Consider the following 27,819-nt stretch of genomic DNA (forward strand, 5'->3'; position numbering starts at 1 on the left):
ACTATTTATCTTTTCTCGGAAGATTCTTGCCCTCTGTCCACGTCATCTTTGTTTATGTAGTCATCGCTTTGTACAGTGTATGGTTCCAAGTGCTCGGAGAAATCAGTTTTAATGTAGTAAACTTTTATTTACCAAAGTCACCCCCCCCCCCCCCAAAGTGCTTTCAAATAACCGTGTCCTCTGAATCTTAAATTTTTGTGCATCATCCCTGCACGCATAACTGACCTCCAAGCCCTGTCTTTCAGTGGCCTTGATCTTTCACTCTTGAAATACGGGATTTATTGATTGAATCTTGTTTAACGAGAATATTTCACTCATATGGAGACGTCACCAAGACCGCTGAAGGGCTTCAAATTTAGGTCGTTGCTCGGCGCTTCCGGCCATTGAGCAGTGAGGGTTCTTTAGCGTGCCACACCTACTGTGACACGGGACATCCGTTTTTCAGGTCATCTCCAAGGACCCGTGACTTTCACACCTGATGCCGAGCGTTTGGCGATGAAACTGCCACTACCTGTTTTAACGACTTGCGTCTGTCGCGGCCGGGTGGAAATCGTGTCATTATGTAAATTATCATTTTAGTAAAAGCTCCATCAATGTTACTGAAATCTTATACAGGAGGATTTCGGATATTCCTTTCATATTTAACATTGAAATCCAATGAAAACCGTTATCTTTATGCAACGTACCTTTCAAGTTGGATAAGATCAAATAATATATTGCATAACAGTCCGATGGCACGAGTGCACTAAAGGACAATTCACATAATCCACACATTTAATTACATCATGCGGGGATACAAACATCAAAGCAAAGCAGAGTGCCCACAGCGACACAGCTGTACATAGCAAACTTTCATTATATTCACATATAAATAAGCCTTAACTGTCTATGCTGACCCAACTTATATTTTAGAAGTGTGAGTCGGAATGATACGTCTTATCTTTAGCTTCAAATCTTGTATACCTACATTCTATTCTAATATGATTTTGCTATGAAAAACTACATGAGTATGTTGTGGTTCATTTGATAGCGACTCACAATGACATCACAACCTCCCATAGGGATCCAGGTTAGAATAGGTCCTCAGTACCCCTGGCCTTGCTTGTCGTGTAAGGCAACGAAATGGGGGCGGTCCTTTAGATGAGACCGCAAAAAGAGAGGCCCCGTGTTACAGCAGGTGTGGCACGCTAAAGATCCCTCCCTGCTCAAAGGCCGTAAGCGCCGAGCATAGGCCAAAATATTGTAGCCCTTCAGCGGCAATGATGAGGTCTCCATATGAGTGAAATATTCTCGATGGGGGCGTTATATTAATCGCTATGCAACCAGCCAACCTTACTGAGCAATACATATCCTTGACGTCACAATGCCAACGCCACAAATGAACTGAGGACAACAGTCCATGTCATGGCTTTATTAGTTACTAGGTATACCCGATGCCTTGCACTCGGATACTAGGCTATCGTATATCATGGCCGGTTACACTTTGTTGACTGACAACCAAAGAGAGATATTACGATGACACTATCAAACAATAGTACTGCAAACGGAACACAATACGCCCGTGAAAATGCATAGGGTGTTTTTCTTAAGCCATAATTTGTAGAATTTTGCTCCAGGTAGTATCAGCCATCATCAAGCTATGATATAATTTCTTTGTATTGTATGGATAAAGGGTATTGGCTTAAAACTGTGACAAGAGGTAGATAGACAAACCAAGAGTTCTGTGTGTAAAACATTTCCCAAAATTTGACCAAGTTCAACAACCTGTAAATATTTAAAACATCAAAGAAATTTAAAAAAATATTGAGAATTAGAAACCTTGCACTATGCACATCTTCAAGTTATTTACAAAGGTCCTAGCTTCTAAACTGTGAGAGGAGTTAAAAGGACAAACCATGCCCTTTATTAAATATAATATTTCCTCAAAACGGACTACATATGTAAGTCCAACAACCTGTAATTTTCTCAAAAATTGAAGAAAATCAAAATCCACATCTTCCATACTCTGTAAAATAAGAAGATCCTCACTTGACAACTGTGGAAGGAAGAAGACAAACCATGTAATAATTCCTCAAACGGACTAATTTCAACAACCTATAATTTTCTGAAATATTGAAGAAAATCAAAATCTTTGCCACATGCATACCTTCAATAGTCAATACCCATATACAATGTAAACCCTCTGTAAAATAAGAGGGTCCTCACTTGACAACTGTGGGAGGAGTTCACCATATAAATCATGTACTCTCTAAGTAATATTTTCCGGCTTAAAACGGTTCAGCAACCTGTAATTTTCTCAAAAATTTAAGAAAATCAAAATCCTTGCCACTTGCACATCCTCCATACCCATATAAATACTAGGTAAAATAAGATGGACCTCACTAAAAAATTATAGGAGTAGTTAACCGGACAAATAATGTACCCTCCATATAACAATAATTTTCAAATAAAGGGACACAACTCCTGCAAGAGTGGTCGAAATGGATTAAATTTGCAACATCATCTACAGTGATCCACAAAGAAGCTACATAGCAAGTGACAGAGTATTTAAATTAGAAACAGAAAAGTCAGAACGGACGGACGTACAGACATCGAGGTACCATAATATGTCCCGTCTAAAGACGGGCGTATATAAAAATCACATCCAAATTTTGGGAAAACATACATGTATATGTAGGCATAAAATCAGTTAATGAATTTATTCATTTTATGAAGAAATAAGCATTTAGTGTTTAAAACTGAGGATCTACCTAGTATGTATAGAATTTTACAGTCATACACTTTGTTGGTCCCAAAATCAATACACATATTTCTTTCATTTAGTGTAGACAGTGGCATGAAAAATATTTGTCAGTGAATTTTCTTCATATTAGATAAAATTGTAGCAAAGCCGGATGGGGACCCTAAATAGAAATAACTCCAAATATGTTAGGGTTCTTGTTATTGTAGGGATAATCCCTAATAATAAGCATAGAAGAGTTAGCTCCCCTGAAAATCAGTGAAAACTGATTAACAATGGCCTTCATATTTGCAGTTATTGCCCTTACACCGGAAGTAGGGGGCGTGCTTACCGATGGGGTCCCAAGCTTCAGATATAATAGTAGTAACAAATAAGGAATTGTTAAGCTTACGGTATCAAAATCTTTATCATGGGATTATGGGCTGAGTTTTAACATGTTGTATCATTATGATATCTCTTACAATAACAAAGTTTAGTTTATTCGATTTTACGAAGAACACTTTTTAGAATATACATCTCGTTAAATTGAAGGGAAAGGGGGGGGGGGGTATAGACGTATCCAGTATTTGGTGCTTAATTCTGTCCAAATCAGTAATGGCACTATTAATTAATACCACAACTTTCATGAGTAATCTGGGGGGGGGGGGGGGGGGGGGGGGAAACAATAATAAATAACGGGCACCTGGGAACAAAAGCATAATGATACCATATGATAATATAAATATAATCAGGTATGTAACATTGTTTTTAAAAAGGGGGGAGGCAAGGTGAAGTTGACTTCACAATTATTGTCTGAAAATTTTTGACAAGCAAAAACAAACAAATATAACAAGACCCAAAAGCTCCAAATCCTAAATCGTGAAGGGGGAGAAAGAGGCCTGAAATTCATTTAATACGGAACTTTCGTGATGTGCCGGAACGACCGTTTAGACTTGACGTTTATACGCAGCGGTCACGTGATTATAACCGATACAAATGATGTTTCACTAGCATATGGTCCGTAAAGAGCTATGCGCTGTTCTACGATGACGATCTAAGTCACTATTGGTGCTAAGTACCTGAGTGTAAATTAGATTGATGTGAAAATGTGCATTTAGACGAGTATCATTGGATGCAAGGCGTTAATTTTTACCGATGTCCTCAAAATATTCCCAAAATTTATTTCCCTCGCCAACTCGCATAGTTTAATCAAATGCATTTTCCTATATAATGGTTATAGTGATTTCTTTCTTTCAAAGATAGCATTTTAATGCGGGAATTTGAGAGCAATTGAAGTATTCCATGCTTGTTTACTTGGTCGGTATTGTAATCCGGAAGTGACATGCCCTACAAATTACGATCAACGCGCGATAAAAGTCAGAATGGATCCGTGTTTCGAAAGTCCCGTATTGGTTCTTTAAATTTTATAGTTCCACTATAATTTAATACTACTATGTAGAAAAGGGGAAAACCGATAGATCAAACTTTCCTTTCCATGTTAAAATAACTTAGCATGTAATGTTAACAGAAAAAGTACGTTATTGGAAAAAATAGGGCAGTCCCTTCTCTTAATTGCTACGTGCTTTGTGAATTTTCATTCTGAATATTTCATCAAATTCAAAGGAAACTTGGCGGGAAAGTTCGAGAAATTAGAGGGGGGAAAATCACGCCATGGCAATTTTCTAATTCGCTCGGATTTGAGAGTTAAAGAACCCTGAATGCTACGGCCCTGAATGGTAAGCATAGGTCTTAATTTGTGGTAATTTGCCTACAGCTGGTGACGTCTCAATAAGTGTGAAAAATTCTCAACAGGATGTAAAACAAACAAACAACGTTGGCTCCAGAGGTGAAACATCACTTTTGACTTGACCTTTGAATTTCCCCTCCGAATGAATCGGCTTCTCTTGTCACTTGTATTGTGTCCACGCTGTTAATATTTTCATAAATGCATACCTACGTAATATAAGCACGCACAGACGAGTTACAATATCCCCTTATTCTGGAGGGTATGTATAACAGTCATTCAAACATTGATGGAATACAATCACTGTAATTGATGTTCTCCCTCCACAAGCAGGAGGACCGAACAGTTCGCTGGTAGTGTTACTACCTGATACCAGTCTTCCTGCGCTAGATTACAGTACGCGTGAAGGTTGTATTAGATGCAATAGACCCACAAGCATAACAGTTAGAATTACCACGCTGTTGCAAGAATTATGCAGAGGTGGTCGTATTCTTTTGTAGTTACCCAGGAAATCATGTGACCTTTTTCCTCGACTAAATGCATCGTTTGTTTTAAAATCCTCCGTTAACCGGAATAGACAATTTACCATTTCGTGATTTAGTTAAAACGCCATTTCTTCTGTCAGAACATATGAAATGATATTAAGAATGCAAACAAACTTAACACGATGCGGAAATGAAGGGATATAAATATACTTAGTGATGTTTCTATATGCAAACAGAAGCGAGCGATTTCAGACAGGGTGGAACAGCGATAAGTTAATATTATCATTTGGTGGCGATGACGAATGCCTTCCTGTTTTTAGAGTTTCTTAAGATTACCGGGTGCAACATACTTAATGCTCCTTTGTCTGTATATATAAATGATATGATGTGGTTTCAAAATGTACTTTTAAGCTATAAAGATGCGGCTGAATATACAAACTTACACGAAGCTTTGTCTGGGGCGTCGATCACTGAACACGTGCAGTCGTATAGCAATATTTCACATTCTTAATTTGATATTTCTGAAAACCCACAACAGTGAAGTATGTTTATCGAGAAACGTAAAAGAAATCCATAACAAAAACTGTCCTATAAGAATCCATACCACCCGCGGCAAACATTCAAAGTCAAATTCAGTGACGACAAAGTAATATATAAGAAAAGCAAAATACCTTAAATCTTCAAATAAATCATATTTCACTACAAAGTAATATTTAAGTAAAACATATATTACCTTAATCTTAGATATTTCACACTTTACATTGTAAGTAAAACATATATTACCTTAATCTTAGATATTTCACACTTTCCATTGTAAGTAAAACATATATTACCTTAATCTTAGATAATTCACACTTAGATAATTCACACTTAGATATTTCACACTTAGATAATTCACACTTAGATATTTCACATTGTAAGCAGGGCCGTAAGTAGGGTTCTAAATCAGGGGAGGCAGGGGATTGGGGGCCGCCGATTGACTTTACGACTGAAAATGACACTTTTTAAATCCCAATTTATCATGTTTGTGTTTCATTTGTACTATGTAAAGAATCGTAATATGGTGTCAAAGACAAAGGTGCTTGTCTTCATTTTAAACATATATCCTATAATATAACATTTATATAATTTTATTTTCTTTTTTGCCAAAAAATCAGACGAGGCAGTTGCCTCGTCTGCCTCATCGGCAGTTACGGCCCTGGTAAGGTTTTGTGGGTTTTACCTCCTTTCAAAGTTTGTTTTTTTTTCACTCATTGATACATGTACATCATCAGCTGTATTTGAAGTGCCACCAAATCAGTGTTCAGTGAGGATTATTTAATGTTTCAATGCCTGTCGCGACATATGACCTCAGTTTTTAAGGTTGTGTCCGAAAGACTGGTGACTTTCACTTCTAACTGCCGAGTGCTTGATGCCTTGCAGTCACTGCCTATTTTTAAATTTCGGAGGATCATATAGTCGCCGTCATGTCTGTCCGTCCGAGTTAACATCTCTTAAACCTTTCATCAAAAATTTATGTTCCTTGAGACAAGAACTTTTGGACAAAGGTCTTTCAAGGTCATTTGGAAAGATCAAGGTCACTCATCATACCTTATACGAGGAAAAGGTGCCTTATTTTAATAGTTTTTGAACCGGTATTGATCATATAAATCGCACTAATTTAATAAGTTATGGAAAAAGGGCTTTCAGACAAAGGTCACTCAAGACCATTTTATAAAGATCAACATCTCTCAACATGTACCTTATATATTGTATATGAAATAAAAACCTTCATTGCAACAGTTATTGATTATTGTGGGAGTCATTCCTTATATTAAGTAGTTCATTGGTTAGATGTATTTCGGGGAGCATCCATCAGTTTTACTGATATTGAATTCCTGTTACACCTTTAATTCGATGATGCCAATGTATAAGCGGGACTCTAACCTACCATTGTACATCTTAAAAGGAGTAGATGACCACTATTGATTTTGAGGTCACAAGGTTAAAAGTCAAGGGTGATACTACCCTGGATATTAGAAAAACGTTTCTGCTCAATATCTTGCGGTTCCTTCGCATGGTAGACATCGATCTTGGTACACTGTTACTGCCGGAAGCGTAGATGACTTCCAGTGATAGATATGTATAATGCACTACATATTTTGGTGACTCGTCGAAATATCTTATGGTATTATAAATCCTTCTCATTTTGAATCTCACAAGTTCATAAATCAATTCACTTGCTGCCTACTATCTTTAGAATCTTTGCCTGATGGAGATCAAACTTAGTATTGTGGTTGCACCTGACTAGTAGATAACCCATATTTTGCACTTTCATTACAGACTCTCTTCTTCTTATGTTGACCCTTTTCCATATTGCGGCACACGTGTTTTTAAAAACAGTTCTTGTTTTAAATTCAATATGCTAACTAGCTGCAGAAGTTTAGTTCTCTGGAAAAAATCAGAGAGCTACAGATCCACCCCTTATAAAAACCTTCGATTTACGGCGCACAGTCGAGGCCTGATATCGCTACATGCTTGCATCCCCGTCTCCTAAAGAGGGTGTTGCACCGAGGCGGGAATTTTACCTAATCGGAGCTCCGTGCCAGCACTCGTGACATAGAACTGACCTTCATCCATATTTATACTCTTATTGTGTATTCCTGTAGGATTCCCCTGTACTAAGGACAAACCTAATACATTGTATGTCAATACATTATAGGCCTACATGTAGTCTAAACATGATTTTTGAAATCGTGAAAATTAAACTTTCTTTATTTTTTGAGTATCGGATACAATGTATATGGTTACATGTTACGAGTGTATCAAGTATTTAATATTCTATACTACAGTCTAAAAGCTCTTATACTCGTATGTATTATTTTCTACAATCAACAGTTGGCAACTGTAAATGACTCTGGCCACAAAACAAAATATGGGAAGTTCAATAAGCATTGATAAAGTTCAACATAATTCGAAGTACATGCACCTGTAAAAATTGATTCACCATAGCAATGTTCTACTGGAATACATATCATCTCCACTCAAACTGTTTAACGGTTAGTTACCTTGTTTGGCCTTAAAGGTTTTTTTCCAATGCTTTGCAAAGTTCACAACGGTTTTTCGTGAAAGACATCATGCCTTTGTTAACAACTTTCACCCAGAAAAGAATAGAAGTTCTCATTAGCAACCTTGACAATTAAAACACAGGTATTGCATGCTGTATTCGGCGTGTTTGTTGAGAGTCTTATTCACAAACTAATCAGTGTCCATGTTGGAAGCTTATTTCAAACTCGGCACATTGTGATAAACAGAGACTTGACATGAAACATTTATAAAATCTAGAATCGTTTTTCAATTAAGAAACAAAAATCTAGATGGAAAACCTATTATGAAAAACATAGTGTTCGTGAGGGATTCGAACCCAGTCGTTTTTATATTTAAAAAAAAAAGGGGGGGGAACAGAAATGGGGGAACATCTTTACATATAAACGTCGACGACCTTACCCAATGAACCGCTCAATAGAGCATACATTAAGGGAGGAAAATTAACGTACAGGTGAAGTTGAAAATAATATCAGTGAAGTTTCGATTTTTTGAAATTTGCAACAAAAAATGCCCTTGTGAAACAAAAATTCAAAGCGACATTATTTTAGAGGTATAGTCGAAGAACATGTTCATGCTAAATTTATTTTGTTACACGGAGGCAGTTTTTCTGAAATGCGATACCCATCCATTTTAACACTAAAAATCATATACATTTGTAAATCCCTTATTGCTTGATTTAAACTCGAAATATTTTGGCTAATTTTTGTCAATATACGTCTTTTAAACTCATTTTCAAAAATGTTTGAATCAAGACATACGTTCCAATTCTGTATATATAGCGCATCTTTTCTACAGACAGACTTGCGTGCCGTCTATATTTTGTTTTATATATAATGATGTTTTCTCTGAATTTCCTCGTTATACATGTTGTAGCACTTTTAAGTTTAAGATCTTTTGAGGCGAACCTGCTGATTTTAAAATAATTCATCTTAAGTTCTGCTGCAATTTTAAAAGAATACATCCAACACTAAAACCTAAACAGCGATAATTCATGCATTTATATTTTTTAAACTCATAGAAGTGCTCTTACACAAATACATAATGGCTTTTTTAATATATTCGATCAGTGCATACTATCTTTTCAAGATATATTACTGGATTCAGGTAGTCTTCACACAATTGCTCTGAAAAAATATAGTTCCATTCATGATCAGCAGATGCAGGATTACAACAAATGTATAGAATATCGATGTGTATGTAATACGTAGGAGAAAACAAAATTAAAGTCAAATGTTTTTAAGAAAAATCACTTTTCCCCCAGAAATGTATATAAGAAGTGTTCATATTCCTACGCTAGCTGCCTCCTCAGTCTTTTCACGAAATATAGGTCATTCTTCGATTGAAAATTTTTCACGATTGATTATACTATTGCAACAATTATATTACTTTAATGAATATTGTTCGTTAATTATCATATAATTTCTTCTGAGAGAGAATGTTAATCATTAATTTATGTGGGGTTTTCCCGTTGTTTAATGACGGAATGCGTATACAACACTCAACACCTGGATTCGGACCACAATTAAAAGGTGAAGGTCACTAGTCTGAAGATATTTGCAATGTATTCAGTGTGACATATACATGTTTATTTATTTTTTTAAGGGTTTCTTTGCTGTTAAGGTTATACCATACACAAAATTTGGAGAAAGTGTAGATTACATCAATCCTTGTTGTTTTTGTCATTCTAAAGTTCACATTAATTTGTTACATGGTAAAAATTAGAATACAATTGTATTTATTCCGAGAGATTTAAATTTTTTCATGTCTTTGCTTTGAATTTCCATACAGATATAAAAGGAAAAATTTGGGAAGAATGATGAAATAAGACTGGTTTGGTAGGGAAATTTTGTGATAAAAATGATCATTTTTAGCAAAAATTAAGCCTGCACAAAGTATGTGCCCCAATAAGTTGTATTAATAGGTATACGCATTCTCATGTAGTATTTTTAAAGCTATCCTTTTTGTTGTATTTTAATAAATTTGCTAATCCCCAACTTCCTTGATTTCCTTCTTTATCATTCGACAAAAAAGCATAAATATCTGTGTATCGTATTTGTACCATCTATCCATTTTTTCATATGTCTTGCAAGCACCGGTGTGTGCACTGTTTGCTAGTGACAAAAGACTGGTGACGGTATTTGCTACGAACATGAAGGACTATACACCAGTTTCATAACAAGTGCAGTCTTTTCTTAGAGATCAGCTGAGCATAGTGAAAATTCAAGTAAATTAAAAGTCGAATATCTTGGATATGGGGTAACCCATATCTATTCTTGTTATAAGTGAATATTCAGATTGTTTCTTAATTTTGTTTCCATTTTAAATAAAATATTTCATATTACACGTTTTGTGTGTTTCTTTGGAAATACTTTAGAATATTTAGAATTAAGTGGCCGATTTGATGCTTTGCATCAAAATTACCTTCTAAATATGAAAAGGTTAGTGATCAATCTCATAACTCTTACAAAGAATACAAATTTAAGAGTAGTGCAAACACAGATCCATGGGTATACCAGAGGCGGGATCAGTAATTTGCATGTGCAACACAACTTACCGTAGTAGAATAGAAATGATTTTCTCGTTGTTGGAATTGTTTAAGAATAACCCCTTGGCCTCGAGATATTGCTGTGGGAGACGGTTTTTATTTTCAAGTAAAACTCTCGACCTCGGGAGATCCCGTGGGGATCCGGGTTAGAATAGGTCTTCATTACCCCTTGCTTGTCGTAAGAGGCGACTAAATGGGACGGCCCTTCGGATGAGACCGCAAAAACCGAGGCCCTGTGTCACAGCAGGTGTGGCACAATAAAGATCCCTCCTTGCTCAATGGCCATAAGCGCCGAGCATAGGCCTAAGTTTTACAGCTCTTCACCGGCAATGGGGACGTCTCCATATGAGTGAAATATTCTCCAGAGGGACGTTAAACAATATACAATCAATCGATCGACCTCGAGAGTTATTCTCCGATAAATTCTTTATATATGCGGTCATTGTTTTCTTCAGTAAACGTTGTGACATCAGAGATCAATGATAATTTTTTCGGGAAATTTGATATGAAATAGTGCCGCTGTTTCAGTGTATAAAGGTCTGGCAATATGTCTGCATAAAACGTACGTTTCCTCTCCATTGAAGTAATTTCGGAATATTTGAAAGAAGAAATAGTTCCATTAAAACATTACTCAAGGTATTTTTATTACACGTCCTTTCATCTTGCAATATATCCCTTTTTCCGATTATTTCTTTTGTTTTCAAGCATTCAAAAGTGCTGCAATGTATAAAACTAACTGAAAATCTGATTCAATGATGAGATACTGAATGTTGACCGTCAACATACAAACTTACAGAAACAAGCCTCTGTGTTGTATTCCTTTGAAATGTATGCGGGATTTTTCTTTCCCAGCAAGAGTTGCGTTTATGTGAGGGTATTACAATCGCAATGCAATATACTTTCAATTTTTTTTTTTCCTACCTGTATATGTAGGCATGCAAATGAAAATCGAAATATTTGGGGTGGGGGTAAATGGCACTTGGAATTGCATGCTTTAATTAATATCAAGCGAGATATCTCATGTGTTTTTATATATCATTACTATCATATTTGATAATTTTCCTCTTTGATAGTATGTGGCTGTTTATAGTTTCATATTTATCATTAAATTGAATATACTCAGGCAGTTTAAGCCTAATCTAAGAAAGCATTTACATGTTTCGTGAATGTGTCAAAGTACATATACATGTAGGTGCTCTTCGCATGCTGCATGTAAAGTCAAAATCAATTCAAGATTCATATATACGATATAACCACACGCACGATTTTCCCTCACGATATTCACCTAGGTCCCACGACTGGATGCGTGGGCACTGTCTGTTTTAGACACTAGAACATGCTTTGTCAAAATGTGACCAGGATTTTTTTTTTTACAAATACCAACCAACAATAAAATGTGAATAATTTAGACGGATAAGGTAAACTGTTTCAGTTCAGATATTGCAATCAATCACTTAGTCATACATGTAGAAATTTTAGGTCAAGGTGAAAGGTTGGTAAAGATGGCATCCTTACAAGGACAAACTTCGTGGAGTCTTAAACTGCATACTTAATGTATATTCCGTGTTCCCAAATGTACGTATGTCGGTCGTGATGTACAAATATACATAATGGAAAGAAACAAAGAAAGACAACTAGATCTAGGGATTTTTCTGATATGTAGGTTTAATTTCTCCATGAATATGGGACGTTTTTATTTTGTACAGGGGAAATAAATATATATATAAATAATATACGTTGGCAATGAAATGGATTGTTCCCGGTTTACTATCAATGATTTGTAATCAATTAAACAGCGTATTTGCAGAATATGTTTGACGTCTTCGCAGTCCATAAAAATTCACAACTACAAAGAACTTAAAATTGTTCCTGTGATTTATTTTATTTCACGAGTTACATTGTTGGTTTAGTATCATGTCTTGTCATTGACTTCTTTTGGCGCTGACCTCGGTCTGCGGAATCCGCTGTGTGTTTTGTACCAAGCTCTCAATTCTTCTATGGTCGTCGGAAGTTCTCGACCACGTGTTTCCGGTAAGTAGGAGATCAATAGGGCGGATATGAAACACATCACACTGAATACCACACCGGGTCCCCACGATACGTAATTGTACTACAAAGTCATTAATGGTTTATTATATTAGAATACAGAAATTCCAGTTTTTGTTTATATTTTTCACTAAATTCTTTTAAAAATACACAATTTAAAAGCATTTTTAAATGATACCTAGAAATATGATTATTTTTTTAATTTTGGAATATTCAATTGAAATTGAAATTCAAGTTTAAATGAAAAGTGAAGATGACAAAAACCGATTTAAAAAATCAATTGTGTGGAGTTTTCATTTATTTGAGGAAGGTAACTATATTGAATTACAGGTGGCATAATTTGTTTTGGTTTTTATAGATCCGTGTTGGGCGGACAGCTCACAAGGAAGTTGGACAAAGAGGGTATGGGGAGACAACAAAGGAGAAGACACTCAGAGATGGACAGAACTGAGATGTCCAAGGACAAAAGAAAGAAAGAAGAGAAATGGACGGGAGGAAGGAGAGATGGACGCAATGTTCGTGTACAATTAAATTAACCCATGCTCAAATTACAGAGGAAATATTTCAATTTCTTTTTATCATTAATTTGGTGCATTAAAATCAATTGTACATTTGATACAATATAAAAATTCTTACTCTCACTTTACTGCTGGCAGATATAATTAAACAAAAATAACTTTTCTTTCTTCTCTTTTGCCAAAGTAAAGTAAATGGAACGATGTTTGTTTTCAAATACTCGTATTTTCAGTAATATAGCAGCTACAAACTCTCGTGTCTTATGTTACACCCCCAACTTTTTCAATGCCTATATGTCAATCGAAGGCGGCCTTAACAATCACTACTAGAAAAATCACGATAGATACGTAAAGCAATGTTACGCCTTGGGTCTCAATGTTAACACTTACAAAAGTACTAGAGAACGGAGCCAATACCCCACCAATTCTGGCAAAAACAGAGGCGTACCCGTATCCAGCATTCCTGTAAAATGTAGGAAACATTTAAAATAGTCACATTCTTACTGTAATGTTGTTTAATACTAATCGCATAATGAGTCAGATTTCAATCAGTTCTAGCCTTACTAAACGCATTATGAGTTAAACCACTCTGTTTGAGACTTACTAAATGTATGGTGAACCAGATTAATCTCTTTGAGTTATAAATATAAAGATTTCTCTTTATAGTGAATACGATAAATCTGTTTGAGCGTTACTCAATTATGGTGAATCAAATCAACCTGAACCTTACTAAATGTATGGTGAATCAAATCAATCTGAACCTTACTAAATGTATGGTGAATCAAATCAATCTGAACCTTACTAAATGTATGGTGAATCAAATCAATCTGAACCTTACTAAATGTATGGTGAATCAAATCAATCTGAACCTTACTAAATGTATGGTGAATCAAATTAATGCAAGGTGAAGATAACAAACAGTGATCAATCTCATAACTCCTATAAGCAATACAAAATAGATAGTTGGGCAAACACGGACCCCTGGACACACCAGAGGTGGGATCAGGTGCCTAGGAAGAGTAAGCATCCCCTGTTGACCGGTCACACCCGCCGTGAGCCTTATAACCTGATCAGGTAAACGGAGTTATCCGCAGTAAAAATCAGTGTGCCAAGAACGGCTTAACAATCGGTATTAAACACGTCAGACAGCATTTGACCCAATGCGAGGTTGTATTGACGAACTACATCGTTATAACGACCATAGAATTTGCGAAATGCTGACTTCAATCGAGAGACTGTTGAAATTCCTGTACCATCAACTTGTTTGTCAGTAGCTTACCTCGATTTAAAAACTGACTATACACAGAACAAGCTCTTGCATATCGAATCAGTTGAGATATATAAACACCATATCCAGGTGATAATGGAATATTGCTACACAAATATGGGAAGTTGACGATGGAGAAGCTGAAATCATCCCGTTTGTCATACAGTTGAGATGTCAGTTTGCCGTTAATGTCTACTTTCAATAAAATATCTAAGTATGAAGCAGAAGTGGACGACTCTGTGGTGTCCTTTATTTCGAGCTCACAGGGATATATCAAATCGACATATGAATGAAAGCTATCATTGTTAATAGAGAAAACGTCATCGATATATCTAAAAGTCGAATTGAAGGTCATAGCGAGAGATTTTTTCTTCTCACGTAGACGTTTTTGAATAACCTCTGCTTCATATGAATATAAAAACAGGTCAGCTAACAAAGAAGCAGAATTCGTACCCATGGGAATTCCAACAGACTGTTGGAAGACCTGATCACCAAAGACCACGAAGATATTGTCAATGAGGAACTCTAGCATATTTTTTATTTCAACTTCAGAGTACTTGTGCGTGGAATCAGAGTGGTGTTTAACAAAGTAAGTTTTTGAATGAGTGATCACTAGATATGAATATTTCCGTTTTCCGTTTTTGTTGAAGAAGCAACTGTCTATGATGTCAAAAAGTCTAATCTTTAATTTGTCGTGAGGAATGGACCTTACTAAATGTACAGAAATGTATGGTGAATCAAACAGAACAGGGAGGTCCAGGTTCGATTCTCAATACCATCCTGCGTCATTCATCAGACGATTTTCAATACGCATCCTGCGTCATTTATCAGACGATTCTCAATGCGCGTACTGCGTCATTCATCAGACGATTCTCAATACGCATGCTGCGTCATTTATCAGACGATTCTCAATGCGCGTACTGCGTCATTCGTTAGACGATTCTCAATACGCATGCTGCGTCATTTATCAGACGATTCTCAATGCGCGTACTGCGTCATTCGTTAGACGATTCTCAATACGCATGCTGCGTCATTTATCAGACGATTCTCAATTCGCGTACTGCGTCATTTATCAGACGGTTCTCAATACGCTTGCTGCGTCATTCGTCAGACGATTCTCAATACGCATGCTGCGTCATTCATCAGACGATTAACATAGATAGTGACCGTTCCTTTGTCAAGCTCCCAGTATTACAAATAAAAGTCACAGATCTCTTGGATGTGACCCTTGAGCACCAATGCATAGACCAAACTTTGTGGCACTTGACCTAATGTTTTTGTACGTAAGTGACAAATTCCCGAATGAGACATAAAACAACATTCAAACAAAGCTTGGTGAATCAGATTTCTATTTGTCCAAGCTCTACTACACACCTGAAGAATCAGGCTTGAATTTGTTAGAGCCGTACTAAATGCATGGTGAATCATATTTCAATATTGTTTTCAAAGATTCGAGAGATTCACTGTAAACATACCTCAGATTAGTGGGATACAGTTCAGATGTGTACAAAAAGACGGAACTGAACGATCCCGTGATTCCAAACTTTCCTACCAAAACCAAGAACGTGGAAAGATGACCTAATGCAGAGTTATCACCTGCAAGGAAATGCATTGTCACGTTAAATAAAAACACATATAAAACATTGTGAGAGTAGCATTTAAAATTCCAGTTAGGGATAAAACACCGCACACCAAACAGAAAAGATTTTTGGTGTTTGATTTATTTCATATGCAAGAAATAGTCAATAGGACGACAATACCCGTTCCCTGATGTTTGTCGCGTAGACACCTATGGTTTACCGCTAAACATTTATAATTATCATGGAATAATACATAAGGCTAACATTATAAATCATGAAGCTGCTCTTAGTGTATGCATTTGTAACTTTCATCATTGAAGGAGAATGTGTAGAAACTTGTTATTGTATTTGTCCCAAGATAATATAGGTTAATTCCTGCGTTCGAAAGACGTTACACACTTACAGTCAAAATTGGCAGATTTTATACCACAAAGTTGAAATCAATCCTTTGCCCTTGACTAAAGAACTTGAGGATCAGGTGCCTAGGAGGAGTAAGCATCCCCTGTCGACCGGTCACACTCGCCGTGAGCCCTGCATCGTGATCAGGTAAACGGAGTTATCTGTAGTCAAAATCAGTGTGCCAAGAGCGGCTTAACAATCGACATGAAACACGTTAGACAGCATTTGACCCAATTATAGATTGTATTGGCAAACTAGATCGTTATAACGACCATAGCATTTGCAAAATGCTGATTTTAAACGAGAATATTGAAACCCCTGCACCATCAACTTGTTTGTCAGTAGCCTGCTTCGATTTAAAAACTGACCGTACGCAGAACAAGCTCTTGCGTATCGAATCAGTTGAGAGATGTAAAAGTTCATGCTAGAAAAAAAATCACATATAATATAAAGAGAAGTTCCAATGTCAAGAAAGTGTTACAGACAGACAGACACACGGATGATATACTAGAAGATTCTTTTACAATATGAGCGTATGTTAAATGTAATTGAAGAAAGCAGGGGAAATCGTGACTATGGAGAATGTTCATGAAATGATTATATCATTTGATAATTTTTGACATGAAATTAAACAGAACTATAAAATTTTGACAATCGAGCTGGGAGGAGGGATATTTCTGAGGTAGCATGCTGACCAGAGGTCTGTAACTTTGGCATTGGATACCCATGCAGTGCTTACCTATGAACATGGACATTATAGTGGCTACTAGAAGGGACACTCCCGCAGTCCCAAGAAGAAAGAAAAGAGTTTTTCTTCGACCAATTCTGTGGAAAAAGCAGGAGCAATTGACAAGGACATCGATTTTTTAAGTATTTCTAAAGCTGTATGTTCACCAAATTATATAATAATGCAACAAAGGTGATTGGCAAGACCTCGTCTGTTTTCCGTATGCTATAACTGTACTAGTAGTGTTTTAGTTTCTTGAAGGTTTGAACCCAATTCAGTTATTATTTCACTCGACTTTATCTGCTGATTAAACGTGAATAAAGTTATAACAGTGTTCGAGTTGACATGAGATGGCTGATATCATTGAATATAAGATTCCAGTACACTGACCTGTTTAACAGAGAAAATTCGGCAAGAGCGGACAAGTATTCAATAGCACCAAGAAAGAAAAAGTTGAGGAAGCGGTTCCCATACAAAGTAGTGGAGATTAGGTTCAGTCCGTAATACGTGAGGCTGTTCGTCACCCTAAAGAAAACAAAATACCAACTCTATTACATGGTAGCAAAATATTGGATACGAAAAAGTTGTGTCTTTCATTCGTCATTCTGAAGTTGAATATCACCAGATAATGATATTACTTTCAACTTCTGATTGAGACAGTTAGTAGGCATGCGTATCAACCGTTAACTTAATACAGCATTGTAGTTACACATTGGTTGATTTATTAACTTTACATTTCCAACTGTTAAATCATTTCTCCTGGTTCATTACTAGTCATGTACATGCATGCCTGTCTTTGTGTAATTTGTTTTGGACATTCTCTCAGCATCGTATTTCAGTCAATGAGAAGAAGTTGTCATTGATAATTATCCATTGCGAATCGCTTACAGAAACATTTATAATTATTACCTTGCTATCATTAACGTTTTTTGCTATGTAGTGTATTTTTTTCCAAAGAATTCAGTCTTTTGAACTAAGTATACACTTTTGGTTCCAGGGATTGTGATACGTTACCAAATGAACCAGATGATGACAGAATTAGTCAGAACCATTCGATCTTTCAAAATGGTTAACATTGAGTATTTTTTCACGTCCGTATTCCTCGGATTGTAAGCAACAATGACCACATCTGGCTCTGTAAATGGGATTTCAGTTTTCTCTTGACCACCGTCCAGTGTTTCCAATGCTGCCATTTTCTTTTTGACGTCACTAATGACTGTATCAAATGTCTTTTTGTTCATTTTTGCAGCCTTTCGAACTACTCTCTCTGCCTCTTCCAAACGACCATTTGCCATAAGCCATCTTAAGGATTCATCAAATAGCCTGCAAGAGAATTCATAAATCATAGTACATATATTGAGATTGTCATAGATTAGTATATACATATAGTGTATCTAGCAACGAGGTATATGTTAGTAATATAAGAGGTAAAAAAAAAAAAGAAAAAAGAGGTAAATAACTAAAATTAGTGTCTTGGATAGCAATGCACTGACTAGTTGGCAAATTGAAGGAAGGCAATATTGTTGCAAGGGTGATCAAAACACCTATAAGAAAGGTGAAAATAACGAACAGTCATCAATTTCAAAACTCCTATTAGCAATACAAAATAGAGAGTTGGGCAAACACGGACTCTTGGCTATACCAGAGGTATCAAACTTATAGTGATATATCAATTTGTTATGCCGTTCTTTACATATCGATTTTCACTACCAAATCAAGATATAGGGATCACGACAGGTGTGACTGGTCAAGTGGTTTTTTTTTTTACTCCACTTGATCCCATCTCTGGTATATCCAGTGGTCCTTATCTTAATTTTATATTCTTGATAGGATCTATGAGATTGATCACTGTTATCTTAATTTGTTCATTCACGTACTAGCGAATTGTTTACGAAAATTAATCAGAATTTCTTAATACATTATTCTTAATACTAATCAGCAGGTGCTATTGTAGGTGTAAAATTTGATGCATTTAAAGAAACTAAATGTGTCAATAATTTGGACGATTGGAAATTTGGCGACATAATTGATATTTCCTATATAAATGGGCTTTAATTTTTAGGTGATTAATATTTTTCAGAATTTTGAATTTATAGCCAAGTATGCGAAAATATCACACCACTAGAAACCGTTATAAGGTACTATGATACGTTACCAGTATTCTGCAAGGCTATACACAGACAACAAAGACAAAAGAAGCTGTAAGTATCTCCAAGAGTAGTTCTGCATAAGTAAGGCTAAGGGCGTCAGAAGCACGATACCCGTGGTCCACCAAACTAAACCCATCACTTCTGCGCAGAATCGCCACTCCTCCGGAAGTGTCTCCACATACTGGGTAACACTGGACAACAACAGTCCCTAATCAGGTATAGAGCAAATATGATTTTAATTTTAATCACACTCAGCACAGGATGAATAGCAGCCAAAAGTCATCAAATTATAAAATAACAAAACAGAAGAGTTGTTTTATTCTCATGTAAATGTGATTCCGTTCATGTTGTGAATTTTTAATTTAGTTATAATCTTGTAAACGTTGCATCTACTGCCACATGGATATTAAAGGCTAATTTCTTTGTAAACAAAAATTGTGCATCCTATCCTCTCGCAGTCCTGGATATCATGCCTTCAGCAATTATGTATCTACATTTAATAATGTAACATTTAATAATCACCGGTCGCGGTGGTAGCTCAGTGGTAGAACGTTCGCTTTGTAACCGGTTAAGTCGTGAGTTTGAACCCAGTTTGTGCCAAGGCCGCATCAAACCCAACACATAAACAAAGGTAGTGTTTGCTCCTTCGCCAAACGATTGGCATTTATAAGCGAAAATCACGGGTCTTTCGGACATGACCTTAAAAGGTCCCTTGTCGCGGTAGGCATTGTGACACGTTATAGACCCTCACTGCTACGACCGTAAGCGCTAAGCATAGGGTAAATTTATGGTACTTCACCTATCACTGGTGACGTCTCAATATGAGTGAAAATTTCTCAGGAGGTAAAACAAATTTTTGACAATGAAGGAATCAGAAGTTTTGTCCTTTCTAACTAAGAAGCTCTTGAGCACGTTTTGTACGGTCCTACCCTATTTCTCTATTTACTAATAATTTAGCCAATTACCCTTTATTCAAACCTGCTTGATAGGAAAAGTAAAATTGGACGAAGGTGTAGTGAATGTGAAAATGAATTAGAAGGTTTAGATCAGTCTGTACAAACTGCAAAAAACGTGATTTTACAATTCATTCAAATATACATGTACAGGTTTACAGAAAAAGGAAACCATGAAACATACAATTTAACTGACACAAGTGTCCAAAGTAAATATTTTCTGATAGATTGAATGAAAATTTTGAAGAAATGAATTCTGCAGTGTCTATTGTTTTATATTACTCTAGATGTTACAGTGTAACTTTATAGAGAGGTATCGGGATGTATATGAAGTGCAATTATTACATAAAATGATAACCAGAGAAGATTGTTAAATGTAAATTATACTGATAAATGGAAAACGGATTTATAAAATACCTCAACAACGACTCCTGTGAAGAATCTGAGGATGACAAATCCCACGTACGATGGGATGAAAGATGTGGTCAAACACAGAATGAAGATGGCGATATGGGAAGCGATGTGGACCCTTTTCCTCCCGAATTTATCAGAGAGACCGGTGCACAAAAATCCACCCAGTCCTTGTCCCAGGAGCATGAGAGATTGTGCAATATCAACCTTTGTCGACTCGCCACAGAGAAATCCCCACTGAAGATGCAAATGCACATCTTTATCTACAGTGGTTACCAGGACTTAGTTTATCATTTTACAAGAAAGATTCGTAAACATCCCAGTCGTCGGAATCTTACATAATTGGGGAATAATTATTTTCATCCAAAGAAAATTATTATCAAATATGAATATATACGTGTATGTGAAAATATATTAAAGCTTACCTCAGTTACGAAAGATATTTCATCGTGTTCATCATATTTGTAACCATTGGGACATGAAGTGGTGGTGCTTGAAGAATTTGATTGGTTAGAATATATCGTCACTGAACACGCATCATATGTCACGTGATATACCGATGCATTCCACGTGTCATTCTCTGGTAGTGATATATCGGCACATTGAAACTCAGGTTGAAATCCTGTAAATTCAGAGTTGTCAAAAACTCATTTTGCTTAAAAGGGAAGGCAACCCTAATCACATTGCTGCTTTTATGAATAAAGTATTACTTTGATATCGTAAATGACAGTCATTAACAACAACAATCTTTGTTTAACGATTAAATCAATATCAATCTATCGTAAATTTTGAATTACCCGCCGCTAAGAGAGCGGTCATTGAAGGGTTTAATTTATGACGTCACACCGTCGGTTCCAGTTTATTTCATCAACAGTACTGTAAACATGACAAGTCACGTACAGTTAAGTTTGTTTCAACTATGGTCCAGCTGGACATGTCATTACTGGTGATGTTGATATAGTTGAAAATGGGACCTCGAATCACTTATTCTAAAAGGGCCTAAATGCAGAGAACCTCGGTCTTTCAATTGGCGACAGAACTTCATCTATGTTATGAATTCTGTCGAAGATTATGCGAGACGATGGGCTAAATATTAAAAAGAAGAACTTGATACATTGTCAGAATGGGTTAAAAAAACAAAAGTACGTACCATATATCCTTCTGTGTTTAGTAAAGCAGAAGTGATAAAAGAATTAAATAGTTTACATGAGGAATATGTTTTGGTTCCAGCTGACAAAGCTAGTAATAACGTTGTCTTTGTTTGCAAGGCTCATTATTACAACTGTATTTTAAGCGAACTTGGCATTAATTCCACTTTTGGTAATCGTGCTTATACTCCAACTGCACTCTCAAAACAGGAAATTCTTCAAAACCATGCTTCAGTTTTAGACACATTTAATATCCCAGTCAATGGGTCGAATGAATATGAGTTACCGTACCTATACTGGATTCCTAAACTACATAAAAACCCTTACAAACAAAGATACATTGCTGGATCCAGTAAGTGCTCTACCAACCCCCTATCTTTGCTCCTCACGGAAATATTAACAGCTGTGAAGGAGAAACTTCAAACTTACTCTGCGACTACATATGCCAGAAGTGGTGTTAATCAAATGTGGATTCTAAAAAACTTTTAGTAAACTTGAAATCGCAAAACTTTTCCCAAATCAATAACATCAAAACCTATGACTTTTTAACACTATACACGACCATTTCTCACGATAAATTAAAGACTAGATTTTTTGAAATCATAGTTGCTTCTTCAACAAAATTGGAAAAGGGAAATATTCATATCTAGTGATCAGTCATCCAAAATCTGACTTTGTTAAACACCACTCTGATTCCATGCACAAGTACTCCGAAGTTGAAATAAAAAATATGATAGAGTTCGTCATTGACAATTGACAATATCTTCGTGGTCTTTGGTGATCAGGTCTTCCAACAGTCTGTTGGAATTCCCATGGGCACGAATTTTGCTCCTTTGTTAGCTGACCTGTTCTTATATTCATATGAAGCCGATTTTATTCAAAAACGTATACGCGAGAAGAAATCTCTTGCTATGACCTTCAATTCGACTTTTAGATATATCGACGACGTTTTATTTATCAACAATGATAACTTTCATTCATATGTCGATTCGATATATCCCTGTGAGCTCGAAATAAAAGACACCACAGAGTCGTCCACTTCTGCTTCATACTTAGATATTTTATTGAAAGTAGACATTAACGGCAAACTGATATCTCAACTGTATGAAAACGGGATGATTTCAGCTTTTCCATCGTCAACTTCTCATATTTATGTAGCAACATTCCATCATCACCTACATATGGTGTTCATATCTTTCAACTGATTCGATACGCAAGAGCTTGTTCTGCGTATGGTCAGGTTTTAAATCGAGGCAAGCTACTGACAAACAAGTTAATGGTACAGTGGTTTCGACAGTCTCGATTGAAGTCAGCATTTCGCAAATTCTATGGTCGTTATAACGATGTAGTTCGTCAATACAACCTATCATTGGGTCAAATGCTGTCTGACATGTTTCATATCGATTGTTAGGCCATTCTTGGCACACTGATTTTAACTACGGATAACTCCGTTTACCTGATCAGGATATAGGGCTCACGGCGGGTGTGACCGGTCGACAGGGGGTGCTTACTCCTCCTAGGCACCCGATCCCACCTCTGGTGTGTCCAGGGGTCCGTGTTTGCCAAACTATCTATTTTGTATTGCTTATAGGAGTTATGAGATTGATCACTGTTCTTTATCTTCACCTTTCATTGTCAAACTAGATCGTTATAACGACCATAGAATTTGCGAAATGCTGACTTTAAAAGAGACTGTTGAAACCCCTGCACCATCAACTTGTTTGTCAGTATCATATCTCGATTTAAAAACTGATTATACGCAGAGCAAGCTCTTGCGTATCGAATCAGTTGAGAAATATAAACACCATATGCAGGTGATAATGGAATAATGCTACATGAATATGGGAAGTTGACGATGGAGAAGCTGAAATCACCCCGTTTATCATAAAGTTGAGCTGTTAGTTTGTCGTTAATATCTTTTTTTAAATACAACATCTAAGTATGAAGCAGAAGTGGACGACTCTGTGGTGTCTTTTATTTCGAGTTCACAGGGATATATCGAATCGACATATGAATGAAAATCATTATTGTTAACAGATATAACGTCGTCGATATATCTAAATGTCGCAATGAAGCCCACAGCAAGGGATTTTTTCTTCTCACGTAGAAGTTTTTAATAAATTCTGCTTTATAACAATATAAAATCAGATCAGCTAACAAAGGAGCACAATTCGTGCCCATGGGAATTCCAACAGACTGTTGGAAGACCTGATAACCAAAGACCAAGAAGATATTGTCAATTAGGAACTCCAGCATATTTCAACTTCAGTGTACTTGTGCGTGGAATCAGAGTAGTTTTTATCAAAGTAATGTTTTCGATGACTGATCACTAGATATGAATATTTCCATTTTCCATTTTTGTTGAAGAAGCAACTATTTATGTCAAAAAGTCTAGTCTTCAATTTATCTTCTTGCTCACCTATGAAGACAATTGCCAGAAGATGGATAGAGCAAGGGATCATAGCGGCCCACATGAAACACATCTGTTTAACTTGGTAGCGGCCCCAAGGCTTCAATGCTCGCCAGATCTCGTCCACGTCCAAGTTTTGTTCCATGATTCAGATAGGCAGCAGATCTTTTAAATCAAATATAAGTTATTCAATTTAAAATTATGTCTTCAGAATATTTAGCCATCTATACCATAAACACATGGTGTTTGTGGAATTTAATTTTCCCAATGAAACAGTGGGTATATTTACAGTAAAAGTTTGATATGGTTTCAGGAGAAGGAATTTTGTCAGAAATTATGTATTTGTTTTATTTTACTTCATAGTCAGTAAGTACATGACTTTGAAGATTTAAACTTTCCCTCCAAAATAAAGTTTTGTCTTTGGTCTTTGCCCGTCGTCCGGTAACAATTTGAAAACCACAAAGCCAAGTGCTGCCACCTTTGGATCAAAGCATCTCTAGGATAAGAGGAATATATATTGTGAAATCTATAATCTTACCACACACTGGGGCCTCATGGGTGGGCCCAAAAATGCTTAAAAAGCCATATTTTCAAAAATCTTCTCTACTCCCATTAATGTGGGAGAAAAAATAAATGCATGGTTATGATGTCCATGAAACCCTCTATCACAATTGTAAAATCAATGGTCCCTGGGTCAGGGTTTCAGGCCCTAAGGCGGGACCAATATGGCCATATAATGAAAATGTATTAAATCTTAGAAAATCCTCTCTACTCACATATATATATCTGAGAATAACTGAATGCATGATTATGATGCCCATAATGCTCTCTACTTTAGTTGTGAAATTCATAGCTCCAGGGTCAGGAGTTCAAGCCTTAGAGCGGGGCCAACATGGCAGTATAGTGAAAGTAATTGATTGTATATTGTTTAACCTTTTTCACTCATGTGGAGATGTCAACATTGACGGTGAAGGGCTGCAAAATTTAGGCCTATGCTCGGTGCTTACGGCCTTTAAGCAGGGAGGGATCTTTATTGTGTCACACTTGCTGTGACACTGGGCATCGGATTTTCCGGTCTCGTCGGAAGGACCGCCCCATTTAGTCGCCTCTTACGACAAGCAAGGAGTACCGATGACCTATTCTAACTCGGATTCCCAGGGGATTAGTAAAAATGTACTAAATCTGACGAAAATCTTTTTTTTTTAATCTTCTATACTCCCTTACATATTTGAGAAAAAACCAAATGCATGATTATGATGTCCATGAAGCTCTATCTAAATTGTAAAATTGATGACTCCTGGGTCGGGGGTTCAGTCCCTCGGGCAGGGCCAATATGACCATGTAGTAAAAGGTTAGAAAATTGTCTTCTCTACTCCAATGTATATCTTGAAAAAAACTTAAATGTATGATTATGATACCTATGAAGCTTTCTACCTTAATTGTGAAATTCATGGTCAGGGGGTCGGACCCTTTGGCAGGGCCCTATGACCACATAACGAAAATGTATAACAAAAATTAGGAAATGTTAAAATGATTTAAATGCTTCAAACTTCCATTTTCCTGCTTATGTAATGAATAGGAATTGTATGTATTTTGAACGATTTTAAATACATGTATGTGCACACGACACCATATTGAGGCCTATTTGGAAATATGAGACTCCCTGTATGGGCTATGATACTGAGGTGACCGTTAAGGCCCGTGGGCCTATCTTTCTCTTTTAAATTGTGTAACTAACCCTTGGTTATTCATACTCATAGTCGAAGTCTAAATTTAGAAAATCTCAACAAGTGTAGGGCCAAAATTAAGACATGGGCAAACACGAATCCCTGGACATATTAGAAGTGGGATTAGGTGCCTAGGAGGAATAAGCATCTCCTGGCCTTCGGCCATACCTGCCCTATATCTTGATATGAATACTGTGGATAATACGTTGTTTCCAGATTAAATAGTATAAAATTACAAAGTACTGCAAACAGTACATCATACGCCCGTCGGACAGCGAAATTCAACCTGTAAGCACACCATGCACTCCGAATCGATATCGAACACACACTGAATGGAAAAGCCATAAAATAGGTTATGGAGCACCAATCCAGCTGACACGTTTTATAAAACTGTCTATGTACTTTTCTGAGAGGGAGGTTGTGACAAAATGTCAGTGCAATATCTTTAACCGTGATGAGAAAAGGTCCAGGAAACTATTTGACCTACTTTTAGCCAAAACGTAGGTCACGATGCACCAATTAAACTTACAGTACAAACCTGACAGAAAGCAGTCCCAGAGCAGTTCCGGGAACTGCTTTCTGGGACTGCTTAGCAGTCCCAGTAAACAAACCGAAAAGCAGTCCCAGCGGTCCCAGTAGGCGGGGTTAAAATAACTAGTGGGAGGAGCTAAGCTGACAGTGAGATTATCAGTAAACATTGTCGATAATCGCTAGAACGCGTCAATACGGTAGTCGAAATCGAAGATAAATGACTTACAATGTAATTAAAGAGAAAAAACAATACATTATAAATGAAAACAGCACATATTCAAAATACTTGTGTGACACTTTTTCAAGAATTTATAACAAAATGATAGTTTATGAATACGAGTGAAAAAAGATACATGCAGAGTTTATAAGTCTGATAACCACGATTTCACAACGTAAAATCAATTGACGTCCATGTTCTGTCAGGCAATTTTGTTGTTATTCATTATTTATTTATTTTAATATTTCATACATGTGAAGTGTATCTTGGGTTCTGAAAATTATGTAGCATAATTATATTTATTTCTTGACTGGGTTATTGAAATAAATGTGTTTAAGGTCGCCTAAATGATTTATTCACTTATCGTCTATATTAAACTAGCAAAAACTGCTTTCCACTTACGGGTACACGTATTTTTAATTTGTAAATGATTGGTTAGATAGATGGACTTCCTTGTCAGTCATAACATCACGTGATTCATTCACGCTTGGCTGAACAAAGCAATCCCAGAAAGTAGTCCCTGTGACTGCTTTCTAGAGCAGACCCACTTTTTGAGAGAGCAGTCCCCGGGACTGCTTGGGTGTCAGGTTGGTAATGTAAATGTCAACTGATTATGTGTTTCACCGAGAGGGAAGTTGTGATAAAATTTCAGGGCAATACTTGTATCCATACCGAAAAAAATCTGGGAAACTATTCGACCTACTTTTAGCCCTAAATAGGTCACGGTGTACCAATCCAGCTGAAATGCGAACTTAACTTGTATTCTTCCGTGAGGAAGCTTGTGACTAAATTTCAGGGTAATATCTGTATCTGTAACGAAAACAGATACGGAAAACTGTTTGACCTACTTTTAGTCCTAAAGTAGGTCACGATGTACCAATCCAGCTGAAATGCCAACTCACTTTTACACTTCCTGGGGGAGAAGTTGTGACCAAATTTGAACGTTGTCCGTTACTGAAAAAAGTCCGGAAAACATTATTTTGGTCGGACAGCCACCAACCTGATGCACCGTAACATTACATGTCTGATGACGGGCGTATTAAAGCAATAAGAAAAATGAATTTTTAAAATCATATTTACAAGTATAATTCTAAAATTCAAAAACCAAATCAGACTTATTTTCGGATAAATTTAATAGGATGTTTATTAAGGAACAAA

The 27,819-nt window shown here is 36.5% G+C and overlaps 1 protein-coding gene and 1 long non-coding RNA gene across 2 annotated transcripts in view; one reads left to right on the plus strand and one right to left on the minus strand.

Moving 5' to 3' along the window:
* LOC125650543 (uncharacterized) overlaps window positions 1-13,307 on the plus strand; it is a 22,879-nt gene extending 9,572 nt beyond the window's left edge. Inside the window, exon 2 of the long non-coding RNA XR_007361033.2 lies at window positions 12,985-13,307. This is a non-coding gene — a long non-coding RNA (uncharacterized LOC125650543). The remainder of the gene's footprint in view (window positions 1-12,984) is intronic.
* LOC125650528 (organic cation transporter protein-like) lies at window positions 12,438-27,606 on the minus strand. The gene is made up of 11 exons (XM_048878900.2): window positions 27,510-27,606; window positions 24,196-24,351; window positions 21,054-21,250; window positions 20,635-20,865; window positions 19,270-19,472; window positions 18,129-18,437; window positions 17,505-17,639; window positions 17,127-17,212; window positions 15,884-16,004; window positions 13,532-13,604; window positions 12,438-12,690 (listed from the first exon to the last, which is right to left on the minus strand). The coding sequence occupies exons 2-11, from the start codon at window positions 24,329-24,331 to the stop codon at window positions 12,493-12,495; spliced, it is 1,689 nt and encodes a 562-aa protein (XP_048734857.2). The 5' UTR covers window positions 24,332-24,351; window positions 27,510-27,606; the 3' UTR covers window positions 12,438-12,492.
* Window positions 27,607-27,819: the final 213 nt, after the last annotated feature.

Source organism: Ostrea edulis, chromosome 5, assembly GCF_947568905.1.
Source record: "Ostrea edulis chromosome 5, xbOstEdul1.1, whole genome shotgun sequence".
NCBI classification, from domain to species: domain Eukaryota; kingdom Metazoa; phylum Mollusca; class Bivalvia; order Ostreida; family Ostreidae; genus Ostrea; species Ostrea edulis.